This window comes from Phacochoerus africanus, chromosome 3 (assembly GCF_016906955.1).
Source record: "Phacochoerus africanus isolate WHEZ1 chromosome 3, ROS_Pafr_v1, whole genome shotgun sequence".
Classification (NCBI taxonomy): domain Eukaryota; kingdom Metazoa; phylum Chordata; class Mammalia; order Artiodactyla; family Suidae; genus Phacochoerus; species Phacochoerus africanus.
Window position 1 is genome coordinate 111,728,929 of NC_062546.1, and position 27,776 is coordinate 111,756,704.

The 27,776-nt window shown below is 41.7% G+C and overlaps 1 protein-coding gene across 9 annotated transcripts in view; it reads left to right on the forward strand.

Moving 5' to 3' along the window:
* SNX25 (sorting nexin 25) overlaps positions 1-27,776 on the forward strand; it is a 119,503-nt gene that overhangs the window by 77,431 nt on the left and 14,296 nt on the right. For 2 of the 9 annotated variants that reach the window (XM_047772351.1, XM_047772355.1), the window contains exons 7-13: positions 9,812-9,993; positions 11,415-11,546; positions 14,476-14,748; positions 17,256-17,420; positions 20,804-20,935; positions 24,486-24,626; positions 27,493-27,606. In XM_047772351.1, coding sequence (XP_047628307.1) covers positions 9,812-9,993; positions 11,415-11,546; positions 14,476-14,748; positions 17,256-17,420; positions 20,804-20,935; positions 24,486-24,626; positions 27,493-27,606 — 1,139 coding nt within the window. The remainder of the gene's footprint in view (positions 1-9,811; positions 9,994-11,414; positions 11,547-14,475; positions 14,749-17,255; positions 17,421-20,803; positions 20,936-24,485; positions 24,627-27,492; positions 27,607-27,776) is intronic. The other 7 variants (XM_047772352.1, XM_047772354.1, XM_047772353.1 and 4 more) reach the window with 7 other exon arrangements.

The window sequence follows — 27,776 nt, forward strand, 5'->3', positions numbered from 1 at the left end:
AAGACAGTATCGGGGAGAGAGTCTGGGAAAAGCCTCAGTCTGTATGTTTGCCTTCTTGCTGCCCTACCTGTCTGCCCTGTTTCCTTAAACTGGGAGAATCAGGCTGTGCCTTGAGTGACCAGGTGGTGATGCTGCCAGGTTGTGTATACAGTTGTAAGCGTTTAATTTCCAGTGTTGTTTCTCCTTATTTCCATGTTCTCTTTGTGAGTAGGAAACTGAAGAAGTTTTAAAAAAGAATGAACAGATGGCAGATCCTAAGAATATTTAGGATTCAAACTAGAGATGGGATATATATACTAAAACATTATGTTGCTACATATAAATGTTTCAGGCAACTCTTTTTCATTTATAATTGTTGATGACTAAGAAATGATATGCAATTGTGAATATACTTTGAGGATTTCAAGAAAAAAATGCCATGTAACAGCTGGGGAGAAATTACCTGATTGTATACCCCCTAAAAGCTTAAGGAATGAACTTGCTGATTTTGCACTGACTTTTCTCAGGATGACAGGAGGGCTGGGGGACCTCTTTACTTTACATACTCAGGATGGTTCAAATAAAGCTTCCAAGGCTTCAGCAAACTCCAGCAAATCCACGTAAAACTCTGCACATGCTTCGGGTTCATAATAGATTAGTTTATCTTAAATGAGGAGCAAATTACTCTCCTTAGTTTAGGAATTTCAGTTTGATCCTTTTCTTAATGGCTTTTTTCTTTGAAAATTTTGATTTTTTTTTTTAAGAAATAGATACCAGATGATCTTAAAAGTCTTCACAGTGCCTCAGCTAGTTTAATTGCTCACATAATTCTAAGGAAGGATAATCATAGAAATAAAAAAAATTTTGAGACTATCTAACTCAGATCCTTGTCTTTTGAGCAGGAAAATTTGGTATAATTAGAGAAAGAGGTTCTATAGGGCAAATTTACAAATACAGAACAATTTGAAACACTTGGTCTCAGAAATTTTAGTCTTTTCACAACATTTTCTTGCCTCTGACTGTACTTTATCATCCATTCTGGCCAAACATTGACTGAGTCCTGAGTTTTAACCGCTAGTGACATCAGCTGCTTGCTGGTCATGGAATTTGGGAAGTTTGGTATGTCCAACTAGCTGGTCTCAGCAAACATTTTCCCATCTTTATCTTGGCCATCCCGCAGCATGTGGCATTGGCGACGACTCCCATCTTCCCACGCTCCCCCCTGCCCTGGCTAACACTCTGTCATCCCAGTTTGTTTCTCTTCATCCTTATTCATCTCTATTCGGCTTTTAGGTGTTGGAGTTCCTCACGATTTGTCTCTTTTACTGTTTTATGCCTGTGCTATACAGTATAGTCACTGTTAGCCAGATGTGGCTATTTATTTATTTATTGCTTTTTGGGGGCTGCATGTGTGTCATATGGAAGTTCCCAGGCTAGGGGTCCAGTCAGAGCTACAGCTGCTGGCCTACACCACAGCCACAGCAATGCAGGATCTGAGCCACGTCTGCAGCCTACACCACAGCTCATGGCAATGCCAGATCCTTAACCCACTGAGCGAGGCCAGGGATCGAACCCACAACATCATGGTTCCTAGTCGGTTTCATTTCCACTCCACCATGCCAGGAACTCCTGGATGTGGCTACTTAAATTTAAATTAATTGAAAGTAAATAAAAACGTAAAATGGTGGTCCTCAGTCACACCAGTTACATTTCAGATGTTCTGTAACCATGAATGGCTTAGATATGGTTACATATTAGATAGCATGGAGCCTTTCCATCATCAACAAAGGGTAGCACTGCTCTGTGTTCTTTCCCTGGTTAGTCTTATCTTTTCTTTTTCTATATGCTGTTGACTCTCCAGATTTCTATCTACAGAACCTCTGTTCTGTGCTTTTCTACTTACCCACCTGTTGGCTGAACGTTTTTATCTGGATATCAAAAGACACCTCCAAATGAAAATGTCCAAATTAAATCCCACATAATTGGTCATTTTCTGTAATTTCTTGTCTCTGAATGATATCCTGTCCATCCCCACAAGTCAGAACCTCAGGAGTCATTCTTGTTCATTCCTTCTCCGTCATGTATTAAAACTAGTCCATTATTGTCACACAGATTGACCTAAATATCTCTCAACTCTGCTGTTTCTCTGCACCACCATTTTCTGCCACCAGTCTCTCAAACTATGGTAGTGGCTTCTCAGTTGGCTTCCTTATAGCCACTCCTGCCCCTGTTTAATATATTTTTCATACTGAAGCCGTAGTGATTTTTTAAAAGTACGAATCTTAATCATGTTGCCTCCATGCTTACCCTTCATTGTCTTCCCATTGTTCTTGGGATCACAACTGTGTGAGGTGAAGCCTCTGTGGTGCCATGGTCCCTGCTTGCTCTGGCCCCACCTCTTTCCTCAGCTCTCCTCCTGTCAGTCCTTCCTCCCTTGGGTCTCCAGCTGCACTAACCTTTCTGTTTTCTCACCTCACCCCCATTCCTCCTGCCTCATATGCTTTGCACATTCTGTTTCTTCTTCTTGGAATGCTGCCCTACACTCAGTGTCACTCTGCCTAGATAACTCCTACTTGTCCTTTCTATTTTATTTCGAATTTCTCCTCTTTGCTCACAGCCCCACCTCCATGATCCTGGGAAGATGAGAGAGCCCTTAGTTCATGTCTGTAGAGAAAGGACACTGAAGGTTATCTCATCACCAGAAATAGGTCTTCAGTCATTCAGCAAACATCTTTTGAGTGCCATGATGTAGCAGGCTGTTCCTGACCTTCAGGAGCTCACAGTCTAACGAGGAGACAGGTAGACAGACAGACAAAAGTACAGTACAATTGATAAATTCAGCAAATGTGCAGGTTCAGAATTCAGTAAGTAGCACAGTGTGGAGTGTTCAGCTATACCTAGGACAGAGCTTGAGAGAGGCGTTCCCTTAAGCGTAGCAGAGTTTGGTCAGAAAGACTGAGTGGCTCTCACGTATCAGGTGGACCTGGCTAGACGGCACCACACATGCGGTTCTGTGTGGGTTCTGTTAGGGTGAGACCCTGTGGATGTTGGGATGTAATGGAGCAGTGGGCCTTGGCAGGAAGGCAGCAGCTGATCCTAAAGGGCTGCATGAGCTGTCTGAACTGCCCTAAGAAGTCTGGGCTCAATCCTGCAGAGCAGTGGTCCTCTGTGGTCGAGTGCCTCAGAATCACCTGGAGGGCTCGCTGGGCCCTGCCCCAGAGTCTCTGGTTCTGTGGATCTGGAGTGGGCCCTTAGCATGTGCATTCCTCGCCACTCCCCAGAAATGCTGCTGCCACTTCTCCAGGAGCTGCTGCTGCAGAGTCGTGGGTCTGTTCGCCTTTGCCTTTTAGCACCCAACTCTCTAGTTCTTTATTTACAATTGGAACAGCCCAAGTAGCTGAGAAATGGTCTAGTCATGTTAACTGGCTGCTGTGGTCTGAACACTTGGGTCCCCTTAGATTCTTTTATTGAGGAGCTCCCGTCGTGGTGCATCAGAAACAAATCTGTCTAGGAACCATGAGGTTGTGGGTTCGATCCCTGGCCTTGCTCAGTGCGTTAAGGATTTGGTGTTGGCATGAGCTGTGGTGTAGGTCACAGACACAGCTTGGATCTGTTGTTGCTGTGGCTGGGGCGTAGACCTGCAGCTGTAGCTCCAATTAGACCTCTAGCCTGGGAACCTCCATATGCCGCGAGTGCGGCCCTAAAAAGCAAAAAAAAAAAAAAAAAGAGTCTTTTATTGAAATCTTAACATCCCAACCTGATGGTGTACGGAGGTATGTGAGTCGTTTGGCTAGTGGCCTCCTGAATGGGCCTGGTGGCTTATAAAGGAGACTGTAAGATCCCTAGCCTCTCCCAGCTCATGAGCACACAGCAAGGTGGCCGTCTGCAGCTGACAAGAGGACCTTCACCTCGTCTCAGCTGTGCTGCCACTCTGACCTCAGTCCCAGTCCCCCTGTGAGAAATACATTTGTGTTTTTTAGAACCAGCCAGTCTGTGGTGTTTGGGTGTAGCCTCCTGAACTAAGACACTGGTCAAGTGTAGGAATTCCAGTAGTCATGGAACATTTGCTAAATTTTCCCTGTGGTTTGATGTGAATGAGCCCAGTATTTCAGCTCCCTTTAAAGCTTTTTTCCCTGCTGCTGTTCTGGATCTGAAATGTTATCAAGAATCGTTAAACTGATTCAAGTGTAATATTTACTCAGCTGACTGCAGAGAAGGACGTGATGTTGATTTGAGTCTGATAGAAACTGCTCTACATAAGAACTGCACACGTGGGGTGACACGCCCATGTGTAGACTGGGGGGCGTTGGTAACATGTGCATCTTGTTTAGGGTATAAGTAAAGAGTTTGGGAATTGAATATATCAAGAATTGTAAAAGAACTTCAGAATACATTGACTGTGTATACACACAGAGTTGTTGATAAGAACCATAATGATTTCTATTAGAAATTACTTTTTAATAATGTTAATTATCCAAAGTGGGACTTAAAGATGTCCCTGCCTGAAAGAAGGAGCTCGTCTCTCTCTTAGGCCTTTATAACACTCTGATGTGATCTGATTTCCTAGTGTTGTAGTCCTTGGACTCAGTTTCTGATTTATGAATGACCTCAGCTTCATCAGGTGTTGCAGGGCCCTTGCCGGGGTTTCTCCCTGTCCAGCCCTCCTGCCCGCCCTCCTCTATCAGGCTTTGCAGCCTTATCCCTTCTCCGCCTTGGGGACTGAGGGTTCAGGGCACTTCCGTTATACTCTCTAGTCTCATAATTGTGTATGCGGCTCTACTCCCAACTCTTGACCCCAGAAAACCCTAGTCATGTGTTCTAAGACATGCATTTATACAAATAAAGTTCAGGTCCAGAGATTTTAAGCAGGGTACCCAGTTAGTCACACCCTGACCCGGAACTTGAACCCACATCCCTGGCTGTAGTCTTGGACTCTTCCCACTCCCCTGCTCACTCACACAGGTGGATGCTGTGAGAGTCATGCTCAAAACTTAGTAATGGGGCCAGATCTGCATTCTGAGTGTCTGTCTACCATCTGTTCAGGTCATAGTTCTAATTTGGGGGCAGGGCTGTCCCCATAAGTTCATGTGTGCATTTAACTGATAGGACATTATTATTTTAAAAATGTATGCCAGGCCCATTGGAAGGCCTTAAACCAAAGGAAGTGCTGGGTGTTTCAGCACCTGTGCTATTTAAAGGAGAGAAATAGAAGCTATGCTGCGGGCACCCTGACGAGGCCTCGCCAGGACTGCGAGCTTTCTGTGAGAGCTTTACAATGTGAGAGGTTCTGCCATAAGCTCCTGCTAAGATCTCTGCTCATCCTCACATAAACTTGCTATTAAAGTGGAGCGACACCGTAGACTTCAACATTTCAGGTGTTTGGTGTGGTAAGAGAATCCCACTTTGGCCTCAAGTTGAAAAGTATAGTCAGTGTTTTTTAGTTCCTGGGCAGCTTTTAAGGTGAGTTTCAGATAACTTCGAAGAAGTATGTGACAATTGGTGACTACTGAGACTGGCCATCAGCTTCATGGTAAGAAGGGAGCGTCAGTTCTCCTTTTGAAACTTGACTAGTTCCTCAGTAAATACGTATCTGCTTCTTGAACCCTCTTCTCAAGGGGACTTCTCAAAACTCCTTTTCTGTGTACAAGAAGGATTTGAGGACTTGTTAGCCTGTCAGTGTGGATGGAGGGCTGACATTTTCAAGTGAGGAAACCCCCAAATCCCTTCCCTGGATTGCCTGGGGATGGTGGGGGGGGGGGTATGAGTGTATATGGGGAGCATGACCTCGTGCTGGGAAATCAGGGGAGGGGGGAGTGCAGCCTTGTCTCCTTTACCCTCACAGAAGCCATGCCTCTGTTAGTACTTCTTATGGGGTGGGGGTACAGTTTTGCCCCCTAGGGGATGGGGACATTTAACAAGGTCTGGAGACATTTTTGGTTGTCACGTTTTGGGGGAAGGGATGCTATTGGCATCTAGTGGTAGAGGCCAGGGATGCTGCTGAACACCCCACAATGCATAGGACAGTCTCACAGCAAAGGTTTATCCACTCAAAATGTCACTGGTGCTGAGGTTGAGAGATCCAGCTGTGTATCATTCATGGAAGTCCTCAATTAGCCTGCCAAGGAATTAGCTGCAGTTCAGCTCTGCCTTGGAATTCAATAGCATGCTGGAGAAAAGAAATACTCTGCTATTGCTGATTTTTAATACTTAAAAAATACAGTGGTGCCATCTTTATCCAGTTATACTTGAGCTATTTTTGGAGTCCTTGGTTGCACTGTAAGTTACTTCATTTTCCTTTGCCACATGAGAAATAGAACCTAAGAGTTGTCTCCTGGTGTTTTTGTTTTACTGCAAGTCACTTAAGGAAGAACTCGGCAGAAGTTTGAGAGCAGAAAGCAGTTGTATGGTAATGTTCATAGGTCTGCTGAAACGTCCTTATGGGACTTGATTTATGTCTAATACAAATGTCTTTAAATGACCCCATTTCCTTTTGTTCTGACCACCATAGACTCTAGACACTCTAGGGGGAAAAGCAGTAAACAATTATAATTAATTGTTATCACTTGTGTGTTCTTCAGCACACATTTAAAGAGCCACTGTCACCCAGTGAGTCACCTGCCACTGTTTCTCATCTCAGCCTTCTTTGTTTTTTTGCTTTTAAGGACCACACCCATGGCATATGGGAGTTCCCAGGCCGGGGTCGAATCAGAGTTACAGCTGCCACCTCCACCACAGCCACAGCAGCTTGGGATCCTTAACCCGCTGAGCAAGGCCAGGGGCCAAATACTAGTCGAGTTTGTAACCGCTGAGCCACAATGGAACTCTTCAACCTCAGCCTTTTTTTTTTTTTTTTTTTTGTCTTCTTAGGGCTGCACTGCGGCACATGGAAGTTCCCAGGCTAAGGGTTGAATTGGAAGTACAGCTGCTGGCCTACGCCACAACCACAGCAATGCTAGATCGGAGCCGCATCTGTGACCCACACCACAGCTCACGGCAATGCCGGATCCCCAACCCACTGAGTGAGGCCAGGAATTGAACCTGTGTTCCCATGGGTGCTAGTCAGATTCGTTTCTGCTGAGCTGGGATGGGAACTCCTCAGTCTTCTTTTTTTAAGCTAGGTTAAACATATGATTAACCCGGTTTTTAAGGGCTCAGCAGAGAGACCACTGCGGGAGTCTGGCTTGAGCTGGGCCTGTGCCTCGTGCACCCACTTGCCTGCACTTTCTCTTGATGTGGAGATGTCTTGACTGGACAGGTTCTCAGGTCACAAAGAGGTGTATTCATCTGCATCTCCGGATTTACAAGGATTTTTGCCTGGCAGCCCCTTGGGCTGCAGGAGCTCCCTGTTAGTCACTTAGCCCTGAATGAGGCATTATTTTCTGAGACAAAAGTAAACAGGCTTGTCTGAGCAACAAGCTGCTGTTGTGTTTGTTGGCAACAAGCTTTGTGATCAAACAATGGCTTTGTCTTGATCTTAACAAATGGGAGGCATTCCCGAGAGCAGAGAACATTCAGGCAGGACACTAGAATGTTTTCTCAGCCCTGCAGCTAGGTTTTAGGGGAAGGTTGATTGTTTTTTCCTTCCCTTTGGAAATTGCCTGAGTTCTTGTCCTTTAGGAAGGCTTTTAAGCTTTCTCAGGAGAAAAATGTGGTGGTTGTTAAATGTGTGTCAGTTTTTTCCCCATATGTGTCTCTCTCTTGGTTAGCCTATTTCAACCCAAAATTAAAATTATGGTCTGGGTTTAAATTTTATAAAAGGCAACTTTTTGTCCCTTTTTAGGGTAGCTTAAATGTTATACACAGAATTTAGAATTTAAGGATATATGTTTAAAATATTTAAAATAAATGCATCTAATGCAAAATGGTTTAAAGATATATGCTCTAAATCTGTTTAAAATAATGTAATCAATGCAGAATAATGGAGTTTAACTGTAGGAGTTTAAGCTTCTCAGAATCTAAGTAGAATGGAAATAACAAGAGCTTTGGAAGTAGGAAAAAAAATGAATGCTGAAAAATTTACTATTCCAAGCATGTATTTCTTTAGGTACACATACAGATAATTTTAGTTTACAATAGGCTAATTTGGGGGCAGACTTCATTTACTTTCATCTTCCCACTAAGGGGGCTCTGAAATGCTCTTTTTTTCCCCTCTCGAGATATATGGTGAATGAGGCTGTTCTTTGCTCAGGGCCTCTCTGTCAGCCAGCCATAGGACCAGTTGAGAAACCATCACTGAAGTCAAATGAAAATACCTCCTCAGCACACAGATGAAAAACATCCTATAATATCTGAGTGGCCCTCTTGAACAAGGCTAACTGTTGCCCTGAAGTCCGTTTGTGATAAATACCAGAAAAAGCTTCTCCGAAAGATAAAATGTTTTGTGGTCCTTATCTAAGTTTTTTTCAGTTAATTTGCTCAGCCTGCCAAGTGCTATTTTAAGTCTTTGCGCAGATTGACTCAGTGTGACTCGAGGGTGGTCACGGCTACCCTGGGGAATTGGAAGTCTCCCCAGGTGTGTAAAGCATCACTGAGACTCAATGTCCAGGGGCGCTGAGAAACAAAACACCGACCCTCTTGTATTACTGGTAGTTCCAGCCTAAGCCGGGTGTGTTCTGACTCACCTCAGAGCTGTGACCTGACCTGCCTAGGAAGGTTTATATCCACCTAGTGGTGGCCATGGCCTTGAACACTGCCTAAAACAGCCTCATTGTGTTCCTGAAGTGAGCTTGCCTTCCACTTTACACCATGGGTGTCATACTTTTCACACTTTCCCAGCTTTCCACCGGCCTCTGACCCTTGCCCTTTTTACCCACCTTCCTTTAAGCAGATAACATCACTCCCTACTTCCAGAGAACAGAATCCACATGAGGGGAATTGCCCTAGCTCCCAGCCACAGTCTCCAAACTCGCTTGTGTCTATACCCATCTCCTGTGCCCTCTGTGTTACTGCAGTGGAGGAGGTGACCCTTCCCAAAGTCAGTCTCTTCACCTGCCTACTGGTCACCGCTCTAATCTGTCACCTTTTCCCCTCTTAACTGTTTCCTTCTCATCAGTTTTAAAACCAGCTCATTTCTTACCCATTAAAAAAAGAAAGATGCCTTCTCTCAACCCCAACTCCTCCCTGCCTTCAGGTTGTATATGCAGAGCCAGTCCATTCTCCACAAGGAAAGGCTCAATGCTTAGTTGTTTTTAAAAATTAATTTTGAGTTCCCATTATGGCTTAGGTTAAGAATCTGACGTAATATCTGTGAGGATGTGGGTTCCATCCCCGGTCTCCTTGCTCAGTGGGTTAAGGACCCAGTGTTGCCGTGAGCTGTGGTGTAGGTTGCAGACACGGCTTGGATCTGGCATTGCTGTGGCAGTGGTACAGACCTGCAGCTGCAGCTTGGATTCAACCCCTAACCTGGGAACTTCCATATGCTGCAGGTGTGGCCATAAAAAGGGAAAAAAACAGGTGCATAAAATGTCAAAAAAATTTAATTTTGTGTGAGTTTTTTACTTTGAATTATGTAATGTCTGCTTAAGGATACAAGCCATTGTAAATGTTTTTTAATTTTTTAAACGTCTTGCTAAGACCACATAGCTTTCGGTAGTGGAGCCCAAGTTCTAACCTGATTCCAGACTCCAGTGGCAGCTGTCCACTAGAGTTGATGTGGAGGTCATGATCTTGGCCACAACAAGCACCTCCATACTCTTTTCCATAGTGGCATTTCTTTAGCACCCACTGATGTTCAGAAGGTACCACATCAGACACTAATCTGGCCCAGAGTTGTTGTGTTCCCTCCTCTGTACCTTGTCCTCTGACCAGCTATTGACCATCTATCTCATTCAAGGAAAAGAGACTGCGGCCATGAAAGCTGATCTCCTGAGGGCCAGGAACATGAAAAGGTACATCAACCAGCTGACTGTGGCCAAGAAGCAGTGTGAGAAGAGGATCAGAATTCTGGGAGGCCCTGCCTACGACCAGCAAGAGGATGGGGCCTTAGATGAGGGGGAAGGGCCTCAAAGCCAGAAGGTAGGACTTCATAGTTTCTTGATTTGCCATTTCCCACTTGTTACGAACACTGGTGTAAGAGCAGCCCTCACTTCTTGGTATTTAACCTAAGATATAGATCCAGAACACAGACTCACTCACATGTTTTGTTTTTGTGTGTCACAGAGCTGTATTGCTTAGTGTCCTTGTGAGTGGTAATAGGTATGATAAGTGTGGGGTGCCTGTGTGCACACGTGCCTGGGTGTGTCTTCCTGTCCCCCCTTTGCCCTTCCACAATCCCACGGGAGCATTTTATACTGTCAAGGGCCCAGTCAGGTTCCCCACTATGAATTGGATAGAGGTTACCACCAGTGAAGTAGAAGGTCTCTTATAGGTTATTTTCCTTAGAGCACGCACCACAATGCTTCTCCCTATCCCCTTTTTACAGGTGAAGAAACAGAGTGGTTTAAAGTAAATTGCCCAATAAGGCCACGTGGATAGGAAGAGGCAGAACTAGATGAAAACCCAGATCTGGTTGATTCACAAATCTGAGTGCTTTCTCACCAAACGATAACATGTCAGCAACTGTTTTTGTGCAACAAAACTTTGGACTGTCTGATACCAGTCCAAAATCTTAAATCACAGACTTTAGTATATATCAGTTTTAAGAATCTTAAAAAGGCAAGTTTCCTTTTCATTGCACTATACTTAGAGGTCATTTTTTTATTACTAATTAATAACAAGGATATAAGATTTAACTTCCTTCTAAATTAAATTAAGGCATTTCTCCTAATTGAATCATGAATTATTGTGAAAGTCATCTGCTTTCTCATATTGCAGGGGTCCATACTCAAGATCCTTTCCACTATGTCTTTAGTTTTCCTGGAAGTATGCAAAATAGTAAATAAAGGTGTAATTTTGGTACATCCATACAATGGAATATTGTGGACCAACTAAAATGATGCTTACAAAAGATTTTTTAATGAATGTGATATTATGAACAAAAAGATTTTAAAGGTATAAAATCATTTGTAGATTTCCTCTGCTATATAAAAATATGGAAAGCAAAAATGCCAAATTATTAAACTCCATCTTCCTGGTCTTTTACACATTTCTTTTCACTTTTTCTGTAATTGGCAGGGATTGCTTTTAGCAATACATCCCATAAAGGCAAGGATTTTCGTCTATTTCATTTCCTAGAAATGTACCTGATACAGAGATGTCAAATAAATCTTTTGCTGCATAGGTGAATGATTAGTAGAAAATTGGTATTTATTGAATATTCAATAGACTTTTTCCATTGAAAATTTAGGAAGGTGAGAGACATGTCGTATTATATGGACTATGACCTTAGAAAATGGGGCATTTTTTTCCTGAATGTAGAAATGAATCTATTGGCAGTTCAAGCACACCAGTATTTAAAATTCAGTTTTTTAAAGCTTTTTCTTAAATTCTCTTACCAGATTCTTCAATTTGACGATATCTTGGCCAGTACTTTCTACCGAGAGCACTTTCGAACTTATATGGAAAGGATGGACAAGAGAGCTCTGATTAGTTTTTGGGAGTCTGTGGAATATTTAAAGAACGCTAACAAGGTAGGGTATATAGGCTTAGAGAAATATTAATTACTAGCTGATGAAAACTTGTGTTTTAGACAGTATCTGTGTTTCTTCGTAGAGCTGTAAGTATATGTTGAGACTATCTTAAACCAAATATATTGTTGGTATTATGTTCTAGCCCATAATGGTAAATATAATTAGATTTTATTTTTACAGAAAGTTTTTTTTGTTTTGTTTGTTTGTTTTTTTTTTTGTCTTTTTAGGGCCCGTACCCACAGCACATGGAGGTTCCCAGGCTAGGGGTCAAATCGGAACTGTAGCTGCCAGCCTACACCACAGCCACAGCAGTGCCAGATCTGAGCCGAATCTGTGACCTATAGGACAGCTCACAGCAATGCCGCTGGGTCCTTAAACCCACTGAGTGATGCCACGGATTGAACGTGCATCCTCATAGATGCTAGTCAGATTCATTTCTGCCGAGCCACGACGGGAACTCCCAGAAAGTACTTTTGAATATGTAGTCAAGACAAAAAGATTTGCCAGTGTATCCAGATAGTGAATTTAGTTTAGGTAGTTATTTTTTAACCCATCATAAGATGTCATATAGGAGTTCTCGTCGTGGCGAAGCGGTTAACGAATCCGACTAGGAACCATGAGGTTGTGGGTTCGATCCCTGCCCTTGCTCAGTGGGTTAACGATCCGGCGTTGCCGTGAGCTGTGGTGTAGGTTGCAGATGCGGCTCGGATCCCACGTTGCTGTGGCTCTGGCGTAGGCCGGCAGCTACAGCTCCGATTTGACCTCTAGCCTGGGAACCTCCATGTGCCGTGGGAGCGGCCCAAAGAAATAGCAAAAAAAAAAAAAAAAAAAAAGTCATATATATTCCCACATTGCTATTATAATGAATTTGATCTTGTCACCTATACCTGAGTCTCATAACCTTATTATTTTTAATATCGTAATGTGCACGTTTTATGCTACCGTTCTTTTATTTCATTTAAAATATGATTGTGTTAAGGAAGACGTAAAATAATTTTTGATTACAGATGCCTATTACAATAGAAAGCCCAACAATAAGCACTGTTATTGCACTTATCATGTTCCTAATGTATATTTAAGAATTAAATTGAAGAGTGTGAATTATGTCTATAAACATATGTATGTACAACATGTATAATACATGTATTTTGAAAAGCTTTTTAGAATAAGCACAAAGAGCACCATGTCCATTATATGAAGCACCACTTCATATGAATGTTACTAGAGCCAAATGCCAACTTAAAATACATAGGTCACAAACTGCATTGGTTAAGAAACTAAATCAAGTCCCAGTGTTTTTAAATCTTCTCAGGAATGTCTTTCATTGAATTTATAAGCCACAAGTTACCTCATTTTAGTCAGTATAGTATTTGCCAACTTTATTACTCATGTTCCAAACTTGACTCCAAACTTGACTTTTGGCTGCTCTCAGGGAAATATTGTAAAGACCAATCTAAAAAATTTTTCTACACTACTACTGAAAACAAGTTGAACAATGTTAACGGAATAAGAGGATACAGCGTCCTCAAATAGCTAGCTATATGTTGACCTAGCAAAACTGATTTGGATGCTCATTTTATTCCTAATAGTCATTAAGTTATTTGTGTTCATTTTTTGCTACTCTTGAAGACTTTGCATAACATTCCTAGAGTCAATGAGTTGTCTCTTGTGGCAGTGTAAAGATTATGTTAATACAAAGAGATTTCCAAGAAGTGACCTAAGTGTAATGTTTAAGACCAAGCTGTCTGGGAGTTCCCGTCGTGGCACAGTGGTTAATGAATCCGACTAGGAACCATGAGGTTATGGGTTCGATCCTCCTGCCCTTGTTCAGTGGGTTAAGGATCTGGTGTTGGCTGTGAGCTGTGGTATAGGTTGCAGATGCGGCTCGGATCCTGTGTTGCTCTGACTCTGGTGTAGGCTGGCAGCTATAGCTCTGATTAGACCCCTAGCCTGGGAACCTCCATATGCTGTGGGAGCGGCCCAAGAAATGGCAAAAAGACAAAAAAAAAAAAAAAAAAAAGACCAAGCTGTCTGATAGAGAGCACACTTGTGGTTTCTGAGGATGGGGGGGGGGGGGGAGCAGGGGGATGGACTGGGAATTTGGGGTTAGATGTTGCAAACTATTACATTTAGAATGGATAAGCAGTAAGGTCCTACTGTATAGCACAGGAACTATATATCCAATTTTTTGGGATAGACCATGATGGAAGATAATATAAGAAAAGGAATGTATCGTGGCAGGTAGCGTCAGACACCCATTAAAGAGCCCGTGTGACGCTTAAAAAAAAAAAAATAGAAAAGGAATGTGTGTATATGTATGACTGAGTCACTTTTCTGTACAGCAGAAATTGGTACAACATTGTAAATCAACTATATTTTAACAAAAAAGTAAACTTTTTTTAAAAAGACCAAGTTATCTAACATCAGCTTGATTACAATATGTCATCATTCTAAAGAATATTTCACTTGCTCTCTTAAATTATACAATTATATTGACTTTCTTCTTGAGTGAGAATTTGGCAATTGTAATTATTTATATTAGATGAGAAAGACAAATTGAATTTAGCTGATTAATTGTATTCCTATGGAATTGAGATTTATGAGAAGGAATCGATTGCAGAAAGAGAACTGTTCTTATTCTTACTTTTTTCCTTCTAGCCTTTAAAAGAAATTGTATTTGTTAACTGTTCAACATAAAGTGCTTATTTTAAGGCACCAGTTGTTTTTTCAGGGTTCAACATTCACACCTTGGCCCCAAATGTGTGCTTACTGGCCCCGCATTCTAAATGTCTGCACATTCTAAAAGCTGCACATTCGCCCTGCGTTCTAAATGTCTTCCTTCCACCTTTAAAATGCAGAGAATTCAGAATAAAATAGTGTTTCTCAGAGGTGGTATTTCTTACTTTCCCTTTTTTTCCTGTCTTTTCAGAGTGAAATCCCACAATTAGTTGGTGAAATTTATCAGAATTTCTTTGTGGAGAGCAAAGAAATATCCGTGGAAAAGTCACTTTACAAAGAAATACAGCAGTGTCTTGTTGGAAATAAAGGAATTGACGTGTTTTGCAAAATCCAGGGAGATGTTTATGAGACCCTGAAGGATAGGTATTACCCTTCATTTATTGTCAGTGACCTGTATGAGAAATTGATGATGAAAGAGGAAGAAAAGCATGCCTCACAGCTGACTTCCAACAAGGATGAAATGGTGAGTCATGTTTAACTTGCTGTTCCCTTTTGAGTGGGTAAGTTTTGAAAATGATTATGTGGGCATGGGTTGTATAAGCCAGATTTGTGCACCTTCACCTCTCAATATACAGGACTTGAGGTGGAACTTTAAGCTTGGATTATGTTGTTGCTTCTGGTCTTCTGTGCTTCTTTCTTTGTTCTTCTGACCAGCCGGGTACAACCAGCCCGAATTGAGTCAGAGACCTCCCTGCCTGCTCTGTCTCCCTGAGACTCACCTGGGTTTGACTCCTGAAAAGTAAGGGCAGAACATTTGTGGGGTGGAACATTTTGTGGCATAGGCCAGGTAAAAGAATCAAGTACCACAACAGAACAGACCAAAAGGATGGGGGGAAAATGAGAGGTAGAGAATGAAGGAAGAGTTTTGGGAAATAGTTTGGAGTTTTTAAAAACGCAGATAAAATTAAGATGTTTTGGAAGTAGCCTTGCCCAGCCATTCCTGTAGTCTAATCTTAGTGTCCTGGGTCATTTTGGATAGTCCCAGTTGCCATCTTCCTTTTCTTTTCTTTCTTTTTTTTTTTTTTTTGGTCTTTTTAGGGCTATATCCGTGGAATATAGAAGTTCCCAGGATAGGGGTCGAATTGAATCAGAGCTGTAGCTGCTGGCCTTATATCACACCCACAGCAACGCCAGATCTGAGCCGCATTTGTGACTTACACCACAGGTCACAGCAACGCTGGATCCTTAACCCACTGAGTGAGGCCAGGGGTCGAACCTGTGTCCTCATGATTACTAGTCAGATTCATTTCCACTGAACCATGACAGGAATTCCCCTATCTTCCTTTTCTACTAATGACTTATATGAGTTTGAACCTTTGGAAGGTACAGAGAAAAAGTGTCTTAGAGCCACCTTACATAGAATATAATTTATCTCAGATTCTTTCTTTCTGTCCAGTTCACTGTATCTCAAGCCCTAAGGAAGCAGATGCTTATTCATGATAGTATTAGAAGCCAGTTATCTCTGACTGTTGTTAAATTCATTCATTAAGACCTTTATCTAAAGTTTTGTTGCTTAGTTCTTTACATTTTCAATGTGTAAAACCACTAAAATAATTGGTTCAAAACATTTTATTTTTAGGATGGCACAGCTAAAACTCTCTGTCTCTCTACCTCAAAAATTCAAATGGTTAATATGTAAATATTGTGAAATTCAAATTAGTTTATTCAAATTAGTAAAAATATGAGTACTCAACAGATAAATTGAATAAGGACTTGAACTGACAGTTGATATGAAAGGTAATGAATAGTAAACAAACATGAAAAAATGTCCAACCTCACCTAGGATTCAAAGAAGGATAAGTATTACTGACTTTTTGAAAGTTCCCACTCTTTGTTCCAATAATCCTACTTCTAGAAATTTATCCTATGAAAATGACTAATATGTAGGAATAAAATGCACGGTGAAGCTTGTTTTAACACCTGGGATAGCAAAATGCAGAATCAACCCATGGCAGGAATAGCAAGAGGAATATGCCTCAGTCTATTATTGGTAGGATTCTATGCAGCGGTAGCAATTATAATTTTGAAGACTATAACACCCTCAAATTTTCAGTATTGCATATTATATCACAAAGGCAGAATACCCTCTCAAATGTATACAAGATGAAGAATAATGTCATAGTATATATACGTATGGACAAAGATTGGAACATACAAAAATGAAAACAGGTTGGAGTTCTATGATTATTAATCCTTTCTCTTTGAAAAAAAAATTACTGTCTGTTAAAACTAATAAAAATTGGAAGAAAAAAATTTGGAGGAAAACTGAGGAGTAAACAAATCAGAAGACAGTCCTCAGCAGTTCTTTTCATGTTTTTGCTACCCATGAATTTAATTACTAATATGACGTTTGTTGGTAACCTTCAGATTTTTTCCAAGTTATGTAGTCCTTATGAATCCTAAGACACTTTCAAATGCTAATCATTTTACTTTTAAAATAATCTACCTATTGATTAGTAAAATACATCTTTAAAAGAAGGACTATGCAAAGTATGTATTGAAAATAGTTCCACCGGTGGGAATTTGGAGATTTTATTTTAAAAGGACTCACATGAGTTTTCCATAATATTCTTAGGAAACCAAAAGGAAGTCAAGTCTCAGTGTTTTTGTCAAAGTTCAGTCACAGAACGTGTGGGTTGAGTTGGGAAGGTAATTCAGTGCAAGTTCCGGGTGTGTGATTTAGGAAATAATAGTATGGAATTTTGTACACATTCTCTAGGCTATTAAGTGTTTTTTTTTTAATTGAAGTTATAAATACTAGTTGCTTTGGTTCTAAATATTTTGATTTTTCACTCTGCTGAGAAAAAGCAGTCTACTTCTAGGCTCTCTACCATAGATTCTTTCCCTAGTGGAATCTAGTGCTGTGGAACCATGTACTGTAATGATATAGAACCTGTACTGTATAGGTGACATGTACTTGAACATTCCATCACTATAAGATATGGTGGTTCACAGGACGTTTTCCCCCAGGGCCCGGGAGGTGAGGCTGGCGAGGAAGCTGTGGATGAAGGCAGCAGTCGGATTAATGAACAAGCTAGTTTTGCTGTAAACAAACTACGAGAACTAAATGAGAAACTTGAGTATAAAAGGCAAGCTCTAAATTCTATTCAAAATGCGCCAAAACCTGATAAGAAGGTAACTCTTCCAATTTTCAAGGTTGTCTTTAAAAGTTTCCCTTTTTCTAATTTGATAAACAGTAGTCTTCAGTTTATGTTGAGAAGTGCCTGAGTTTCTTTAAAGGTCAATTTTAACTGTAAGTTCAAATTTTTTTTTTTGTCTTTTTGCCTTTTCTAGGGCCACCCCTGCGGCATATGGAGGTTCCCAGGCTAGGGGTCGAATTGGAGCTGTAGCTGCCAGCCTACGCCAGAGCCACAGCAACGTGGGATCCAAGCCACGTCTGCAACCTACACCACAGCTCATGGCAACGGCAGATCCTTTAACCCACTGAGCAAGGCCAGGGATCGAACCCACAACCTCATGGTTCCTAGTCGGATTCGTTAACCACTGCGCCACGACGGTAACTCCCAAATGCAATTTTTTTTTTTTTACTTCTGGTGTAGAATTAGAAAAGCACGTTATGATTTGGGGTCCCTTCCCCATCTTCAGCTGTAATTCTTTGTCTTTTATCTGATTTGCCTATGGTGCCTTTGGGGAAGGGGCAGAGCTTCCATTTGTGCCAAAGTTGTTTTTCAAAGTGAGATAACCATGCAAAGACAGTCTTATTATTTTTTTTTCCTTTCAAATGCTGCAAGTACAATTTGAGCACCTCCCAGAATTATGCAAGAAATACATTGTGTTGGTAAAAGCCAACAGAATTTGAAAGTTAAAAAATGTAAACAGTATCTCACTACCTGGCATTCCCCAAACCTATGTGGTGGTATGGCTTTCTGCCTTATGTTCATGCCTCTTTGGTCCAACAAGGAGGTTTCCCTAATATAGGTATGGCTGGTGCTCTGCCTTGCCAACTCAGTCTCCTCTGGCACTTTCTGAACCTGTGTTCAGAAATCTGTGTGATGAGTACGTGCAGCCTGCTGTGCTGGTCACTGTGAAGAGTCAGTGAAACACCCGCCCTTGGGGAGGAAACATACTGTGGAGCCAGACCTACTCTCACGAAAATGAAACAGTCATGGCTCCTTGCTGCTGATAAAGTGCAGGATGTGACTAGGGCAGGGAGTGCTTCCTGGAGGCTTCCGAGGAAGGAAAGGGCCCTCGTGGACTGCATGTTCAGGAGAGTTTTGAGGCAGAGCTGCTGACTTCAAACTACAGTTACATAACCCTCCCTATAGGCTTTCTCTAAAAGACATCCAAGGAGATGGTGAGCACAGAATTCTTTAAAATAATTATTTTTTTATTGTAGCTAAATATATATAACGTAAACTTTACCGTGTGTACAATTCACTGGCATTAAGTTATATTCGCATTGTTATGTGTCCATCTCCAAAATTCATTTCCAACTTGGAAAACTATAACTCTGAACCCATTTCACAAAAACTTTCCATCTCTCTGCACGCCCCCTCCCCAGCCCCTGGCAACTACCTTTCTCTTTTTGTCTTCCATGAGTTTAACTACTCCAAGTACCTCCTGTGAGTATAGTCATACAGTATTTGTCCTTTGTGACTGGTTTATTTCACTTAGCATAATGTCTTCAAGATTCAGGCTAAAGTACTGAAGGTTCATCCATATGGTATAGCATGTGTTAGAATTTCATTCCTTTTTAAGGCTCATGTTGCATGTATATGCAACAGTTGAGTTTATTCATTTATCCATCAATGGACACTTGGTTTGCTTCCACATTTTGGCTCTTGTGAAAAACACTGCCATGAACATAGATGTACAGATATCTCCTTCAGTTCTTTGAGGTACACACCCAGAAGTGGAATTGCCGGGTCATATAGTAATTCTGTTTTTAATTTTTTGAGGACAGTGTTTTCCATAGCAACTGCACCATTTTACCTTCTCACCAGCAACACATAAGGGTTCCAGTTCTCTGTATCCTCACCAGCACTTGTTACTTGACGTTCTTGTTTTGTTTTCTTATTTTTTTTCTTTTGTTTTCTTTTTAGTGGCTGCATCTGAGGCATGTGGAATTTCCTGGGCAGGGATTGAATCTGAACTGTAGCTTTGGCAACACCAGATCCTATAACCCACTGCTGGGCCAGGGAGCAAACCCACACCTCTGCAGCAAACCTAGCCAGTGCAGTTGGATTCTTAACCCACTGTGCAACAGTGAGAACTCCAACTTTCTGGTTTTTTATAGCAGTCATTCTCATGGGTGTGAGGTGGTGTCTCATAGTGGTTTTGATTTGCATTTCTCTAATGGTTAGTAATGTTGAGCATCTTTCTGTGTGCTTTTTGGCCATTATCTGTTTTCTTTGGAGAAATGTCCATTCAAGGACTTTGTCCCCCCCCCCCTTTTTTTAACTTTGCCCATTTTTTAATCAGGTTGTTTGTTTTTTGGGGGGAATTGAGTTTAAGGAGTTCTGTATACATTCTGCACATTAATCCCTTATTAAATATTAAATATATGATTTGCAAATACTTTCTCCCACTCTGTGGTTGCCTTTTTACTGTGTTGATAGTCTTCTTTGCACAGAAGTTTTTAAATTGACGAAGTCCAATTTGCCTGTATTTTCTCTTGCTGCCTGTGCCTTTGGTGTCATAGCCAAGAAATCATTGCCAGTCCCATGTCATTAAGTTCCCCCATGTTTTCCTCTAAGAATCTTATAATTTTAGTTTTACAGTTAGCTCTTTTATCTATCTTAATTGTCCTATATGGTATTAGGTAAGGACCCACTTCATTGTTTTGCACGTGGCTGATGATCCAATTTTCTGAGCATCATTTGTTAAAAAGACTGCCCTTTTCTCTTTGATGGTCTTGGCACCTTTTCCAAAAATCATTTGACCATATACTTGAGGGTTTATTTCATGGCTCTCTGTTCTGTTGGTCTGTGTGTCTGTCTTTATGGCAGTGGCATGGCATACCATTTTCATTCATGTGGCTTTGCAATAAATTTTGAAATCAGGAAGTGTGAGTCCTCCAACTTTGTTGTCTTTCTTCTAAATTGTCTTAGCTATTTAGCCTCCCTTGAGATTCCAGTTGAATTTTAGGATGAATTTTTCTATTTATGCAGAAACATCATTGGGATTTTGATAGGGGTCACATCGAATCTCTAGATTGTTTTGGGTAGCCTTAACACCTTAGTAATATTTAGTCTTCCAGACCATGAACATGGGATGTCTTCCCATTCATATATGTCTTCTTTAATTTTTTTTAATCAGTGTTTTGCATTTTTCATTGTAGAAGTCTTTCACCTCCTTGCTTAAGTTAATTGCTAAGTAATTTATTATTTTTTATGTTACTGTAAATGGAATTGTTAATTTCCTTGTTTGGATTATCCATTTTTAGTGTATAGAAACACACCCGATGTTTGTGTGTTGGTTTTGTACCCTGCTACTTTGGTGCATTGCATAGCATTTTAAATGGTTTCATAACTCCCAGGGTGTTTTCCCTGTGGCAGATTGTTTCTAAGTTGAAGGAGGAGATAATTCTAATAGAGAAAGAACGCACAGATCTTCAGCTGCACATGGCAAGAACAGATTGGTGGTGCGAGAACCTTGGCATGTGGAAGGCCTCCATCACCAGTGGAGAGGTAGGTTTGGCTGCTTTTCTTCTCAATTTTTTAGGCATTTAATCCCAGACTTTTAAGTTTGACTTCATCAGATAAGATTTTGTCCTAGAGAATTAAGGTTGGGAATAGAAAACTTCATTTGTTCTTTTAGACTGCGTTTGTCCTGTCTTCCTCGCCCTGCATTTTCACTCTGATTTGCCCATGACTGGGAACTATTACTGGGTTGCCTCATATCTATTTGATCTCCCTCCACTGCAGACACTAAGTTGTCTTTGTTCCCTGGAATCATAAGCAACTTTCATAGGAACAGTTAATGTCCTTGAATTACTAATTGGCTTTTCCATTGAGAGTTGAAATAAAATGGGATGCACCACTTGAAATTCGGAGATGAAAAATTTTAAATGTGTTTCTGATTGATCTTTCCTGCTGACTGCAGTGGCTCAAGTATCAGTAGTGCTAAGATCTTTAATAATGAATATTTTTTCCTTTAAACTAGAAAACATTTTGCTGTTCTCTGAGGGTTATGGGAAAATGGTTTCTAGAATACACTCTATCTCTTTTCTTTTGTCTGTCAAACTAATTTCATTTAAAGGAAAGTTGCTTATAGGCATTTACATTGTTAATGTTGACAACTTCTTCCTTCCCAATTCACCTGACTATCAAAACCTGGAGATAAAAGTCAGGTTCACCTCAGAGCATACAGATGACAAGATTCTGAGTAAGACGGTGTGACTGTTTGGCCCCATCATTGTTTCAAGTGGCTAATTACTCAATGAATTTATTACATTTATAGTTGTACAATGATCATCACAATCCAGCTTTATAGGATTTCCATCCCACAACCCCAGCATATCCTCCCACCCCCTGAACTGTCTGCTTTGGAAACCATAAGTTTTTCAAAGTCTGTGAGTCAGTATCTGTTCTGCAAAGAAGTTCAGTCTGTCCTTTTTTCAGATTCCACATGTCAGTGAAAGCATTTGATGTTGGTGTCTCATTGTCTGGCTGACTTCACTTAGCATGATAGTTTCTAGGTCCATCCATGTTGCTAAAAATGCTGGTATTTTGTTCCTTTTAATGGCTGAGTAGTATTCCACGGTGTATATGTACCACATCTTCTTGATCCACTCCTCTGTCGATGGACATTTAGGTTGTTTCCATGTCTTGGCTACTGCAAATAGTGCTGGAATGAACATGAGAGTACATGTGTCTTTGTGAGTCATGGTTTTCTCTGGGGAGATGCCCAGGAGTGGGATTGCTGGATCAAATGGTAGTTCTATTTGTAGTTGTCTGAGTTATCTCCATACTGTTTTCCACAGTGGTTGCACCAATGTACAATCCCAGCAAGAGCGTAATAGGGTTCTTTTTTCTCCACACCCTCTCCAGCACCTATTGTTTGTAGACCTTTTGATGATGGCCTTTCCAACTTATTTTTATCCATCCCTGCTTTTCCCATCCCTGACATGCTTCCTGGGGGGAGGGCTTAAATTCACTATCTGATGTTCACTTCTTTTTTTTCCCCTCTTTTTAACTGTGATTTTATTTTATCTCATTTCAGTAAAAAAGTTTTATTGAAGTATAGTTAATTTACAGTTTTAAATTCACATCTAGTTTAGGTAGCAAAATAGCACACATTTTCCAAAAGCCACCCTGAAAGCACATGCATTATGTGAGAGCTTACTGTGTCTTTGGCATGCATGGACATTCACATTAAGATGAACTGCAGAGCAGTTACCTTTCCTGAGGAGAGGCAGGGGCCATGGAGCAGAGCCTTGGAGAGCCATGTGGAAACGCTTGATCACCAACAGGTGGAATTATGTTTAGAGTGGAAGTCTAGGAAGGGGTCGGCTCAGGGTATGTAATGTCAAGAGATAACAGAGGGTGGGAGAGGAACGCAAATTCTGTCACCTCCCAAGTTTTGCCTAGAGCTGCCTCTGACATTTTACAATTTATTAAAATAATCGTCCAGAGACAAATACTGAAGGGAGGAGGGAGGGAGGGAAGGAGGAAGCATTCTCATGAGGCACTTTGCCCTGGTGATCAGTTGTTACTCAGGAACTTGCTGTAACCTTGGTCCCAGACAAGATAATGGAAGTGGACACAGAGGAGTCACCTGATTGTCAGGAGTTCAAGAAGCAGCCCCATATGGGAATGTGGAAGATGTGTTTACCTCATACCGGGCTCTCCAGGTTCTGAGACCAGCTGAGCCCCCTGTGAGCTGTGGGGTCCCAGGCAGCCCAAGGCCTGTCTTGTGCTTCCACCTCCCATCCTCACAGGGGACTCAGCTGGTGCCCAGCAAGTCTGGCCTCTCATTCCTTTGCCTATCTTTCTGTTGACTCTTTCTCTCTCATTTGGTTCATTTACTAATTCAAGCCAAATTCAATGTATTTTCTTTTTGTTCCTCCTCTTATCCACATTAAAAGCAATAGTGGCCTATTCTGAATTGTGCTAGAGTGTGTGCATAGGTGTTTAAAAATTCTCTTAGTTGAGAAGAAGTTATGTTTCCCAATATGCAACTATGTGAAAATGGAAGTCATGGTTTGTTGAATCCCATGTTAAACTGGGGAAGGGCCCATCCTCTGGGAGAGGTTTTGGTCTATCACATCTGTTTGCTTACTGTTAATTTGCTTTTTCAAGGAAACACAGGATATTAGGTCTGCTATGTTAGTTTTTTTTGCTGCATAGCAAATTACCACATAATGCATGGCTCAAAACATCACCCATTAATAAGCTCACAGTTCTGAAGGTTCAAAGTCCAGTGCTGCGTGACTATCCTCTGCTCACTGTATCGTGAGGCTGAAATCAAGTTATGGGCGAGACTGAGTTCTTGCCTGGAGAACATGGGGAAAATCCACTTCCAAGTTCATTCCAGTCGTTGGCAGAGTTCAGTTCCCGTGCTGGTGGGACTGAGGTCTGTGTTTCTTGATGTCAGTGGGGTGGTGTTCTCAGTTTCTAGAGATAATCCCAGAGCCTATCCCCATGTCCATTCCCATCTTCACGCTGGTACAACAAATCAAATCCTTCTTGTGTTTCCTCTGACTCCTCTACCACTTGCCAGAGAAAGCGCTTTGCTTTGAAAGGCCTTGTGTGGTTAGGATAGGCCTGCCCAGATAATCCCTCAGTTTAAGGTCAGCTGTGCTGTATAACATAACCTACCTGCCAGAATACAACCCATAATTTTCTTTCTTTTTTTTTTTTTTTTTCCCTTATGGCCACACCTGCAGCAAATGGCAGTTCCTGGGCCAGGGGTCAAATTGGAGCTGCAGGTGCCAGCCTATGCTGCAGCCACAGCAGTGTTGGATCCGAGCTGCATCTGTGACCTACGCTGCAGCTTGCAGGAATGCTGGATCCTTAAATTGCTGTGCCAGGCCAGGGATCGAATCCACGTCGTCACAGAGACAACATCGGGTCCTTAATCCTCTGAGCCACAACGGGAACTCCAGGACCCATCATTTTCAAGTGTTGGAGGTTGGGTGGGACGTACACACCAGGCAGATGAAGAGTGTGGGGGACACTTAAAAGTCTTAACCATTCTGCTCACCACGCTTGTTGCTGTTGTGTCTGCTTTTCCAAGGTTACAGAAGAGAATGGTGAACAAATGCCCTGTTACTTTGTCACGGTTAGCCTACAAGAAGTGGGAGGAGTTGAAACTAAGAACTGGACAGTTCCCAGGAGGCTCAGTGAATTTCAAAATTTACACCGGAAACTTAGTGAGGTATGAATACCTTCGAACACAGATTTAGAATTACTGAGCAAGAAGAGATTTAAGGGCTTACTTCAGTTTTTACACACAAGGAAGCTGATTCACCTTTCTCCTGTGCTGTTGATACTGGCAAAGTGGCATTTTTATTCAGAGAGCAAGCATCTAGGGTCTACTCTAAATCCTTTAGGGTAGATAATTGTCTGACCTCTGCCAAACCCCACAGAACCCCAGAGCTGGAAGAGAGCTGGGGATAATCTATGGGCAGTGGTTTCCAAGCTGCCAGTCGTGACCCATTAGTGGCTGGTGAGAGCAGTTATGGGTTTATGGATTTTGTAGCAATAGAAAGAGAATAGAATAGAAGACATTTCATCACATAAAGGAATTAATCCGTAAAGTGTCTTTTTGCCATTTCTTGGGCTGCTCCCGCGGCATATGGAGGTTCCCAGGCTAGGGGTCCAATCGGACCTGTAGCCGCCAGCCTATGCCAGAGCCACAGCAATGTGGGATCCGAGCCACATCTGCAACCTACACCACAGCTCACGGCAACAGCGGATCATTAACCCACTGAGCAAGGGCAGGGATTGAACCCGAAACCTCATGGTTCCTAGTCGCGGATTTGTTAACTACTGAGCCACGACAGGAACTCCAAAGTGTCATGATTGAAAGCAAAGATGCTGGAGCCAGGGTGCTCAGTTTGGATCCACTTTGGATCCTTGCTTTACTACTTACTAGCTATGTGGCCTGGGACCTGTCACCCTGTCTCTTTGTGCTTCTTTTTCCTCATCAGGGAAGTACAAATATTGATAGTGCCTACCTCACCTGTCTCACAGAGTTGCTGTGAGAATGAAGGGAGTAAGCGGGTACAAAGCCTTTAGAGGAATATGCTGCACAGAGCAAACCTCATCACCATTAGTAGCAGCTACAGTGGTCATATGAGCATTGCTTCATGGAACTTTCAGTTTTATGGGTGTGTGTATTTTAAGTATGGGTGTATGTACTATAGGTATGGTGTGTGTATTGCATGCCTGAGTCGTATATGTATGTATGTGTGTACACTGCATGTGTGGGTGGGTGTGTGTGTGTTATATGTATAAGTGTGTATATCTACACCTGTGTTGTGGGTTGCAGTGTAGTGTGTGTTTCCTACTGTGGGTTTTAGTTTAAAATGTTTGAAAGCCACTAATATAGGTCAGTTCTTTTATTTGATAGATGAGGGAAACTGATCCCAGAGAGTTTAATTGACTTATCACATGATGTATACATTACGGCCAAACCAGGACTAGAGTCTAGGTTGTCATTCGTTATTTTTCCATTTTTCTCGGAAGTTGAATATCCTCTAACTCTCCACCTACTGGAACTAATTTCCCTTTACCCCAGCAATTAAAGAGCTCTTCAGTCATTTCTACCTTCATTTAAGTCCATTTTTCTCTTGCACAGATGAACTGATGCTGGTACAACCCTGTGTTCACCTCACAGACTCCTCTTTTGCAAATGAAATATGTCTGTTTCCTTTCACCTTTTCTCCTAGGAGATTTTTTAAAAAAACTCTTTTAATTACTAACTTCTTTCAAAAACAGTTGCACTGAAGCATTAAAGGAAACAAACTTTATAAAATTTCATGCCCGCCCTTTCGTCTCGTTACCTTTCTTCATCTGTGGCCTGATTACTGGGTTCTTCTCTCCCCCTTGATAGTTCCTGTTGTGTGAGCTTTTCTTTTCCTTTGCTTTTTTCTTCCTTTTGTTTGTTTGTTTTGTTTATTCATTTTTTGGAAGAACACTTCCTGTTGACAGTTGTGACAGGAACCACCTTTGTGGCTCCCTGGTGGTCTTAATCTTCCCCTCTACCTCTCACTGCCTGTTTCATTTCCCTCAAATTTTACCCTGAACTTGAACCTTGGAGTCCTTGGGTGAATGCCCTCGTACTCGAGGTGCGTTACTGGGCTGTGTAGAAAAGGCCACTGTTTCCTTTTCCACCAGCTGAGGCACTTACATACCTTTGCTCTGAGTAACTTGCACCTGCCGTCCTTGCTGTGGCCAGGCTGGCGGGGGGCTGCTCTGACGCTGAAGACAGCAGGAGGAAGCCATGGCAGGCAGCCTCTGTCTGTGCTCACTTCCTTTTCAGTAGCAGCTGACTTATTTAGCATTTCCCAGTGGCCCCAGAGCCTTAATGAAGCGGCAGAGTCTGTAGCATTTGGAACCCAGTGTTCTCCCAGTGTCTGAGGGGCAAGTCCTGTGGGCGTTGGCACCAATATCAGACTTTATAGTTGGATGATCTGGGCTTTGATCCTGATCCTGGTGTCTCACATGTAAAATAGTCCCGATCCTCCAAACTCAGAGCAGTTCTGGCACAGCGTCTGGCATAGTGTAGGACTTAATCCCCAAAGGGAAGTCTGTTGTTATTTATAACACATTGTATTATTACTGATACATTTACGTTCTGCAGTTTGCCCTTGAAAGGCAGTAGTAAAGCTGCAACCCAAGTAATTCTCTCTTTCCATCATCTTCTTTTGTCAACCTTAATAACTTTTTGTAAACAAAACACATTCTAAGAGAAAAACCCTCTTGCCGTGAGCAGGGGTCCATACCCAGCACCTCGTGCTCTGGGCAGCTTGTGCAGACCCATCTTCTCAGCCCTGCTCCGGGACTCCCAGCTTCTAGGCGTCTGTAAGTCTAGGGACCAGCGTTTCCTTTTTTCATCACACATCCCGCTCCTCCACATTCCTTGAGCCTGATTAGAACAAGTAGGTTTTCAGTGTCTTCAGTCCTAGGAACCAAGTACAAGAGGAGGATATTTGGTTTGTTCTTATTAAAAATCTAAAATCTTTTTCATATTAAAATATAATTTCACAATACTAACATTTAATTTTTTTCCCTCACAGTGTTTCCCTTCTTTAAAAAAAGTCCAGTTGCCTTCTCTTAGCAAGCTGCCTTTCAAATCTATAGATCAAAAGTTTATGGAAAAGTCAAAGAATCAATTAAATAAGTTTTTACAGGTAAGCAACTGAAAAAGTTTGCATATGGGAGGGAACATCAGTTACTTGGGGTTAAACTATCATCAAAGAGTTTGCCTGTTTGCTTTCTGTTCTCACATGTTGAAAATATCTTTGGGTTTTGGGTTTGCTTGGTTGTTTTTTTTCATTGTTAAAATATACTAGACATGCAG